A 10,102-nucleotide genomic window follows, 5' to 3' on the forward strand; every position below is an offset into this window, starting at 1 on the left:
CATCAGATTGACAGACCCGCCAAAGCATTCTATCGGTGAGTCGAATCGGTCACCAGGGTGTTGCAGTCCTCCACACCAGCAGGATCGGGGGAGAGGGTGGCGGTGTCAGGATGGGGGGACTGTCCCCCCCCCCCCAACAGTTTGCATTTAGTCCAGACGTCCCACTTCCATATCCAAAGAATACAAGTAACAGGGCAAAAGGGCACAAACAAGTAGTACGGTTAGTTAACTTAACGTTTAATGAGAAGGATTCATTTACAAGGTCTCCCGACAGTTCCTCCCTCGCTCGACCATGTCCTGCGTCAGCGCAAGTAAGTGTAAGTGTGAGTGTGTGTATATATGTGTGTGTCTGGGTCCCCAAGCTCAGTCCAGGAAGCAGCGTGAGTGTATCCAGGGGCCTTTCTTTCACCACTCCGCATACATCCAAAGGACGTCTCCAAAAAAAGACATTTCAATCTCCGTAAAATGTTCCGGCTCAGAGAAGTTCTTGTGTGATTTTTTTTTCTTTCCTTTTTTCCATGAGAGACATTTCGGGAAAAGGTCAGTCTGGAGATTGTGCTTACAAAAAAAAAAAAAAGCTTGGAAAAAAAAGGTCTAACCTACTTTTCTATGCAAGCATTGAGGAGATGGGAAGAAAGAAAACCATCACAAGTATACAGACATGAAAATATATATATATTTAATATATATATTTATAAAATGTCTTTATTACTCCAGTATGTACACTTTTCACAAGACGTCCAAGGAGCACGGTTTAAAAATGAAGCACCGCTTCATGTTACATCACAGAACATTCTCATTTTGTTTAAAAAAAAAAAAAAAAAGAAAAAAAGAAAAAAGGTAATGAATCAGAGATGAAAAAAACATCGACCCCAGAAGACCCCCGCCCCCTCCAAAAAAATAATGATTCAAAAACAGCATGACAATATTTACTTCTTTAGTGCCAAAGGAGCTGCACTCGGCGTGGAAGTGTTAGCTAGATCTGCAAGCCTCTACTGAAGACTGAAGCCAAAATCCACTGTAAGATGCGAGGCAAAGGGACATCACTGTCTTGGTTCAACAATCCGAAGTTAGCCGGTGCCCCGCGGTGAGTCCGGCATAGTACGGCAGAGGGAAGAGGAGGTCCTGGTGTGAGAAGTTGAGTGCAAGGGGAGTCTAAGCAGCTCCCCTGTTCCAAGCCCAAAGGAGGGCTCGAGTCCTGGGCGCCTCGGAGTTAGTAGATCACCTCGTAAACAGTGGCCTTCTTGTCACCAGAGCCCGTCACAATGTACTTGTCATCGGCAGAGATGTCACAGCTCAGGACGGAGGAGGATTCCTTCGACTGTGGAGAGAGATGGGAGGATAAAAGCCAGGGTCAAGCTTTTAGTTTGGCTGTGCTAAAGGCATTACTCAATCTCAACCTCAACCTCAAACACACACACACAGCAGATGAATAAGGAGAACTTGTGATGTTCTTAGAAACATGAGATGGATGCTCACCAGCTGACAGCTGGGGCACTGACATTATGGGCCCTCAAAGTCCCTTATAAACCCACATAACTGGAGCCCACTGACTGCACATGTGAAATTAGGATGCAAAATGAACTCCAGGCCTGTGTGAGTTTCTCAAGTCACGTTTGGTGTTAATGTGTCTTGTATTGCCACAGTACTCCAAGTGACGCAGCCTGCTAGCCTAACGTTGTTGTCACACTATAACTGCTTCAAACTCCCCTAGCCCCCCCCGCTCGTCCTGTCAGTGCCCTTTGAAACTAAACACATTCAGCACACACTTCCGCTAGCCAGCAGATTAGCGGTATTGATCGGCGTACCTGGAATATGCTGGCACCGTAGGGGGTCCTCCAGGCATTAAGTAGATTGTCCTTCCCCGTGCTCACGAACCATTTACCTTTACGGAAGGAAAATGAAAATGCACTCAGCACACGGTGCCCAGAAAAACAAGCCTAACCCCTAATGACGCTCAAGGTTGCCCTCGAATAACCATTTCTACCATCACACACCAGTTCACCCAAAGCAGGAAGTACAGCAGTGAGAGAAAGAGAGATAGGGGTAAAGAGAGAGGGAGAGAGAGTAGAGAGAACAGGAGAGGGAGAGAGAGTAGAGAGAACAGGAGGGAGAGAGAGGGGGAGGGTCGAGTTTCGCTGAAAGTGAACCCCACAAACATTGTGGCCGGGTGCAGGATGTGTGTGTGCCCTTACCGCAGTAGGCAAACTTGAGTGAGAGTACACAGCTCTCGTGGAGGTGCAGCTGGTACTTGTCTGGCTTGGTGTGGTGGAGAACCTCCACGTTACTGCTCTCCATGCCAACGGCCAGCCACTCGCCCGTCGGACAGTAGCCCAGGGAGAAGATCTAAACACACAGCGAGCCAGAGAGAGAGAGAGAGAGAGAGAGAGAGAGAGAGAGAGAGAGAGAGAGAGAGAGAGAGAGAGAGAGAGAGAGAGAGAGAGAGAGAGAGAGAGAGAGAGAGAGAGAGAGAGAGAGAGAGATTAAACAAAGTAGTAAAACACAAATATATATATCTTGTAGTTAAGGATGAGCCATTTCAGAATGAAACTGTTCTGAAACTGTTGCATCTCCAGTCATTAAAACCAAATACAACATGTTGAACTTCCAAGAATTAAGACAGAATGACTGAATGAATGACTGATCATTGTGTTAATGGAATATGAAGCTTTGCTTCATGTGGAGAGGCCTCACCTGTGAGGTGAAGTCGTGCTGCTGCAGCTGGCGTCCCTCCCTCAGGTCCCAGGAGCGGACAGTGTTGTCCAGGCCGCCCGTCCACAGCTTGGTCCCGTCGTGGGAGATGTCGATGCAGCTGGCTCCGTCAGTGTGGCCCTGGAACTGCCTGCAAGCCAGGGGGATGACAAGTGCTCAATAAAAAAACAACAACAACCATGTCAACAATAATGACCGTCAACAACAAACAAATAAAAGACCATTCCTGTTTCCCAGCAACTCGGTCCAGCTTTCTGGCCACTCACCTGACGAGTGTCTGGTTGTGCAAATCCCAGACGGCGATGTTTCCGTCGCTGCAGCAGGAGAAGCACACCTTGGCGTCGGGGCTGATGGCCAGGGCGTAGCAGGCGGGCGCAGAGCTGGTCAGCTCGGCCTTGATGCGCGGCGTCTGCGACGCCAGGTCCCAGATGGTCAGCTGTGCCCTCGCCCCCCCCCGATGAGCCTGACGTCGGCAACCGCAACAGCTTACACGAGCGGATGTAGTTGTCACGGTTCTGCAGGTGGGCAGGCGGGAGAGGAGAGTGAGTGAGGAAGAGCACTAACCACAACAGAACGGATGAGAGCTTAAGGAGAGGACAGTGGGGGAATGGGGAGGGAGGGAGGGTGTGTGTGTGTGTGTGTGTGTGTGTGTGTGTGTGTGTGTGTGTGTGTGTGGGGGGTGGGGGGGGTTGTGAAAGTGATAGTGAGAGGGAGCACGAGAGCGAGAGCGAGCTGGGTTTAATCCACAGGGGTGATGCATCCGAAACACGATCAATACCACCGGAGGCTTTCAGAGGAATTAAATAGCTCTGTAATATGGGCATTAAAACCCCCATCGGAAGGCCAGCGCGCTGACGCTCCTTTCTCTCCCCTTTCCATGTCCAGGGAGGGGAGGGGAAGTGGCCGACCGCGCCGTCTGATTAATATGTGGCCCAACAAAAGGCCCGGCTCAACTCTCCGCTGGGTTGTGTGTGTGGGTGTGTGTGTGTGTTTACACAAGTGGAAGAGTCCTAGTGAGTGTGTGGAATGTATGATGGGGTGTGTGTGTGTGTGTGTGTGTGTGTGTAAGGGATTGCAGGGCATTGATCTTATGTATGTGTGTGTGTGTATGTATGGAAGGGGGTTGCAGGTCAGTGACACAGTGAGTGTGTGTGTGAGTGTGTGTGTGTGTCCATACCAGGCAGTCGAGCTGGGAGACGGGGCTCTTGCTGCCCGGCTGGCTGATGTCCCAGATCTTGACGCAGCCCTTGCCGCCGGTGTAGACGTGGCGTGTCGGGTTGCTAATGGTGACGGCACACACCACCTCGCCGTGGCTCAGTGTGTTGATCTGGCGTGCGTGGCGCGGGATGCCTGGCCCAATCAGAGCGTCTGGGGGAAAGGGCACTGGCTGCATCTGGCCGTCTGCGCTCACGTGGAAGGAGTAGGCACTGCAAGCGGACACACACACACACAAACTGAGGTTTAGACACACACACACACACACACAGACAGACATACACACACTTCGGCTGGCAGCGCTCCAGCCTTAACCTTTCCAATCTGATCCCCAAAACCAAGCTGGGGCCAGAGCCTCCGGATCATTCACCGTAAAGGTTAGGCCAGTAAATTACATGGGAAGACTATTAAAAAAAACCCTGCTCAGCTTATTAACTCATGTCTTTAATGTAGCAGTTAAACGTCACGACAGGGAGATTACAGCCGTGGACAGAGCCGGGGCCAGCAGCGGTCAGTCTGGGGTGTGTGAAAGTGTGAGTGTGTGTGTGGTGTTTGCTTAGAGAAGGTCATGGGGGGACTTACGGTTTTCCTCCGGAGATGGAGGTGAGGCTGGTTGGGAGGCCTGGGGCTCTCATGTGAGGGTGTGGATCAAACCCCGCCTGCGACACACACAAAGACAGAATAGCAATTAGTTGAGGTCTACAGCCGCTCACCCAGCAATTAAAAAACACACAACTGCTATAATGAGTACACAGCTAGCACACAACTATTATCTCATCTAGTGGTGGTGTGTAGAGAGAGAGAGAGAGAGAGAGAGAGAGAGAGAGAGAGAGAGAGAGAGAGAGAGAGAGAGAGAGAGAGAGAGAGAGAACCAACACTGTGGGGGCTCTAGCAGCTAATCTACATATCTTCTCCCTGGCAACTAGAGAAAACACAGGGGCAGGCAGGAGCATGACAACGCCGCTCGGTTGTCCTCCAGCTATCTATCTTTGCACTCACTTCAAACAGCTCCCCGTTAGCAGAGATACAGCAGATCGCCTACAGGCGGAGGCTTCTCGCCGCCAACGAGCGCAGTACAAACCAACAAGGCAATATTGAAACAGTAAATTATTGAAACAGGAAAGGAATGCAAAGCAAGTTGCCAGCCACAGAAAGGGGTTCAGGGGGCACACCCGCACACCCGCATTGGGGGGTATCGGGCGATTGGGGACATGGGTGTGAGGGGTGGGGTGGGGTGGGGCAGGGCTCACCATGGGCGATCGGCCGTAGGCAGCCGCGGCAGCAGCGCTCATCTGGGGGGAGATGTGCAGGCCGGCGTAGACCCCAGGGCTGGTCAGCGAGCCGTTCATGTCGTGGTGGCCCATCATGGCAAAGGGGGTGGCGTATGAGCCGGCGATGGACAGCGGGGTCCGCAGAGCAGGGGCTGCTGGGAAAGACACGGGGGCAAAGAGGACGACTTAGTCCAGCGGAAAAACACAGAGAGAGAGAGATGGTAGGCTGAGCTGATGTGCTCGGGAGGGCAAGCGCCTCTGTCCAGTGGTAGTTACCCAGAGCCTCCATGCCGGGGGGCTTGCCCAGGATGGGCCGCAGCCCAGGGGTGGTGCTGGTTCCGGGGGTGGGGGCATCGTTGCGTGGGGTGGGGGTGTTGGACTTCAGGCCCGGTGTGGAGGACTTGTCATTCTGCAGGGAGAGGGAAAAAAAAAAATGGGGATGAGGATATGTTTGTTTTTTTAAAAACCAAAATGTCACATAAAATCCTAAATAACACAAATGTTAAAATCCAGAGTGACAATTTGAGTGTGAGCTCAACGTAATCCAATCTAATTCTGACAGCTCATTACGGCTGCAGGGCCATAAACCTCTATTTATACCACGGCCCATCAGCACCACAAAGAAGATGGCAGCCTTCCTCATCCCTCACTGCGCTTTAATCTTTCCTCGAGCCCAAAGAGCCGCCTGCTTAAGCGCATTGAGATATTAGCCAAGGAGACGAGGCTGATCCGGCTGCGGGATTCGGCTGCTGCATCTTTGACATTCACTGATTTATTTACAGCTGGGCTCCGGCTACCAAGTGACATTTATTCCTGAGCCATAAAGGAGATTGAAGGAGCAGGTCAGCAGGCGCCCCTAATATGCACACCCCCACACCAACACAGCCCTACACCCCCCCCCCCCTCCCCCACACACACACACAGCCCTAAACCCCCACCCCTCCCAACAGAGCCCTCCGCCCCCACCCCTCCCTCAACAACCCCCAACCCCCTCAAAACAGCCCTACACTAGCCCACCCCCCTCTACCCACCCAACCCCCACAACATTCAGCACTCACACGCCACACACAAACAAGTCCTTCCCCAGCTCTGCATTGACCATTTGCTTTCTCTTTCTCACGCACACAAACGCGCACGCGCACACGCACACCCCCTGCCCTGGCTGCTCTTACGTGGGAGTGCTCCTTGGCTTTGGAGGAGGGGGTGCTGCCGGAGGAGGCCACGGACGCGGGGCTGTTGGGAGCGTCCTTCTTCAGGGCTCGCGATTTGTCCAGCCCGTTCTCTGGAGGGGAGTGGGCCGGGCTGACTCTGGGGGTCGCTGGATCCTGGGGCGGTGGGGGGCAAGAGTTAAGAACCAACGGACGTGAGGACATGTAGGTCATGCACAGCATATCAACACACACACACACACACACACACACACACACTGTAGAGCTGTCAGCAGATCGGAGGATTTCTGCAGCAGATGTTCGCTCATGGACTGTGCCCTTTCCATACTAATCCCTGACAAAGTCTTAACAGCTCTCAGTGTAATTAATATGCATAGAGATTACATCAAATGGCATTATGCTACGCTAAGCACACAAATCTCTCACACACACACAAAAACACCTAAGGCTGGGGCGTATCCCTCACCTCGTTGGACACGTCCACTACCAGATCGTCACTCTTGTCCCCGTCGCTGTCCTGTTAAAACACAACGATGCTATTAATCCTCAGGTTGACAGAATCAGTGCGGGATGTGTGTACTCAGTTTGGGGTGTGTGTGTGTGTGTGTGTGGGGGTTAGAGGTCATAGGTCGCAAGAGTGCGGCCCTGGACACGTTTTAAAAGCTCTATACGGGAGTGGGCGGGATGAGAGGTGCGTTTGCGGGTGCGGGAGAAACAGATGATTCACTGCACACCCACAATTTAAATATGTGCATAAAATAGCATATAGAAATTATTAAAGTATATAACTATACTTGCGCTGGATGTTCTGTTAGGCAGCATCAATGCATTCATGGTACGATTCACATTGAAATAGCTCGAATAAATAAAAGACTGACGCTGGAGTAAAATGGCGGGTGAAGTGACCACTCACATATCTGCTCATGCTGTCCTTCTCCTCCACTTTGCGCTTCTTGGAGTCCAGGCTGTAGTCAGACGACCCTCGGTGCTTCTCGTTGGCTCTCAGGCTGTCTGACGGGGATACGGAATTATTCTGCAACCACAAGGGGGGGGGAGGGAGACATCAGGATGCTGTCTCTGCTACAGCCAACATGACAACTGTTCCAAGTGTGTGTGTAGCTGTTAAACATTCATATCTGAGGTAGCGGGCTAGCAAGCGAACGAGCGCCTCACAAGCAGAGGCCTTAAATGAGACATGTCTGCAAATCCCCCGTGCTCACGAAATGCAAACACAACTGGACAGGGTGTGTGTGTGTGTGTGTGTGTGTGTGTCTGTGTGTGTGTGTGTGTGGGGAGGGGGGTAAGTCAGGAGCCATGTTGGATCAGCCAGGCCTGGAAGGCATGGGGCCATCGGGGAAGCGGGGGGAAGAAGGGGGAGGTGTGTGTATGTGTGTGTGTGTGTGTGTGTGTGTGGGGACTGGGCACCCAGTGAATCCAGGGCAATGAAGCAGAGCAGGCCAGGGGCAGCTGAGCAAACTGAGTCCCAAAGAGCGCTCTCCCACACACTCGCACACACAGAGAACACAGCACAGCTCTGCTCACACTTCAAACAGTCTGACAAACTGTGCCGAAGCCGAAGCCCGCCGCAGCAGTACGGGCGGGGCTTTTATGGACAGATCCATGCCAACTGGACAGACCAGACAACTCAAACCTCGACAGGGGCAGGTGGGCACAGAGAGGAGAGGAGAGGAGAGGAGAGGAGAGGAGAGGAGAGAAGGAAAGAAGGCTGAAAAAAGAAAGAAAAAAGAAAAACAGCCCCAACCACATCACATCACAACAAGCTGACCAAAGCCAACAAGCCCGCTCCCTGAGAGTTAACCAGGCAGAGGACAGCTTGCTTTCCCCTTCAATGTCAGACCTCAGACCCCAGGACCCCATTCCCAAAACAGCCAGCCCTGCCAGCTCCTTCCAGGGCCTGCCCCCCACACACTGAACCCCAGAAAGAAAAAAAAAAAAGCCAACAGCGGGCCTTTCTCTCGCAGCGCTGGACCTGAACGAATGGCCACAGGAGTGTCAGTGTGCACTGCCCCTCTCCCTCCCTCTCTCTCTCTCTCTCTCTTTCTCTCTTCCCATCCCTCCCTCCCTCACTCTCCCCCTCGCTTCTTGGCTCCATGCCAAGCCCACTCAGGGCTTTTATTGCTCTTGGTGGGTTTCCACAGGACAGAGGTGGGGATGGGGGGAGGGGAGAGTGAGAGTGAAAAAGAAACACACACATTAAGAGAGGGAGGGAGGTGAGGGAGAGAGAAAGAGAGCAAGTGCAGTGAGTTAGAGTGAGGTGGAGAAGTAAAGAATGATTGAGGTAAAGTGTGGGGGAGGGGAGGGGGTACAGAGAGATGAGGAATGGGGTGTATCTAGCAGGCTGGGCAGGACAGCATTGTTGCAGTGGCGGAGCAAGGTGCCCACTGACGACATGCCCAGGCAGGCTGGCACCATTTCTAAGGTGAGGCTGAGGCGCTGGGGTTGGGGTGGGCACCAGTGCCAGGGCGCTGAAGCCAGGAGCTCAGCCTGTGTGCCAACATCAGCTAACGCTTAATACACACTCCCTCTCGCCAAAGAAACCTGACAACCCGCCAGGATCAAAGAAGGGGGGAGGAGGAAAGAAGAGAGAGAGAGAGAGAGAGAGAGAGAGAGAGAGAGAGAGAGAGAGGGAGAGAGAGGGAGAGAGAGAGAGAGAGAGGAGAGAGAGAGAGAGAGAGAGAGAGAGCGAGAGCGAGAGAGAGCGTGAGAGGTGGGGGGAGGGATGACTCCAAACCCTCAGAGTTGAAAAGGAGGATGTGAGGATGTGGTTGGGCTGCGTTCAGGAGCCTTCGGAAGTGTTTTCTAGGCAGCGCTCTGTTTTCTTGGAGGCAGCACAAAGGAACTGGAGCCTTCCTGACTCTTTAAGCTGCTGCGCCGACACTCTAAATATGTACATGAATGTTGCCATTGTGAGAGCACAGCACGGCAGTCTTGGCCACCCCCCCAGACCGCTCTCCACAGAGAAGCGTCAGACAGAAGTGAAAGGGCCGGCCAGCCAGTCTGCTGGTCTAGCCCTCCGGCTGACTGTCCGCCCCATTAAGGCTGACCTTTAAAGACGCGCTTAACGGGCCTTCATAACCAAAGCCGCCACGGCGCTATCAGATGACCCGGTACCACAGGAAGGGATGACGGGTGGAGATGGGGGGGGGGGGGGTGTAGAATGGATTTACTGCACCGCTAATCTGTGTAGCGTCCTTTTTTCCTTCAGAGATGAGTGCAGCCATTCATGCGACCCTGTTTAATTGAAACACAATCTCACTGCAACGTTGCAGCGGCATCAGGGAGAAGGCTGTCTAATAAACGACAAGGCTTGGGGGTGTGGTTGGGCGGAAAACAATTCTGCATGTGTGTTCATAAATGTGCACTGGAGGCCAAAGAGAGGGAGAAAAAGAGAGGAAAACAGGAAGAGAGGTTGGGGAAGAGAAACAGAGTGAGAAAAAATGATCCGGTTACGGAGGGGGTGGGCGGAGGTAGGGGGGGGTGCAGAGGGGGGGTTGGATGGCGCTAAATCCTTTAAGACGGAGAGTCAAAGTCTTTTTTAATTGTGATGAAATTATAGAGCTGCTAATCCTTGGCCTATGATTTAAGTCATTTTCCACCTGGATTAGACAGGCGCAGGCTTATTTTGCAGACTTCATCTCCCATTCATTATTTTATTTAAAAATGGCTTACCCAATACAAATTTTGTGTGTTCTACTTTAGCGGATGAATTCCAGT

The 10,102-nt window shown here is 52.4% G+C and overlaps 1 protein-coding gene across 1 annotated transcript in view; it reads right to left on the reverse strand.

The window, feature by feature from the left end:
- Positions 1-216: 216 nt before the first annotated feature.
- tle3b (TLE family member 3, transcriptional corepressor b) overlaps positions 217-10,102 on the reverse strand; it is a 26,323-nt gene continuing 16,437 nt past the window's right edge. Inside the window, 13 exon segments of the mRNA XM_048262681.1 lie at positions 217-1,321; positions 1,809-1,885; positions 2,196-2,346; positions 2,695-2,842; positions 2,979-3,182; positions 3,184-3,227; positions 3,890-4,139; positions 4,510-4,586; positions 5,178-5,350; positions 5,475-5,607; positions 6,371-6,523; positions 6,834-6,884; positions 7,281-7,400. Of these exon segments, the coding sequence (XP_048118638.1) occupies positions 1,214-1,321; positions 1,809-1,885; positions 2,196-2,346; positions 2,695-2,842; positions 2,979-3,182; positions 3,184-3,227; positions 3,890-4,139; positions 4,510-4,586; positions 5,178-5,350; positions 5,475-5,607; positions 6,371-6,523; positions 6,834-6,884; positions 7,281-7,400 (1,689 nt within the window). The 3' untranslated portion in view covers positions 217-1,213.

This window comes from Alosa alosa, chromosome 14 (genome assembly GCF_017589495.1).
Source record: "Alosa alosa isolate M-15738 ecotype Scorff River chromosome 14, AALO_Geno_1.1, whole genome shotgun sequence".
NCBI lineage: Eukaryota > Metazoa > Chordata > Actinopteri > Clupeiformes > Clupeidae > Alosa > Alosa alosa.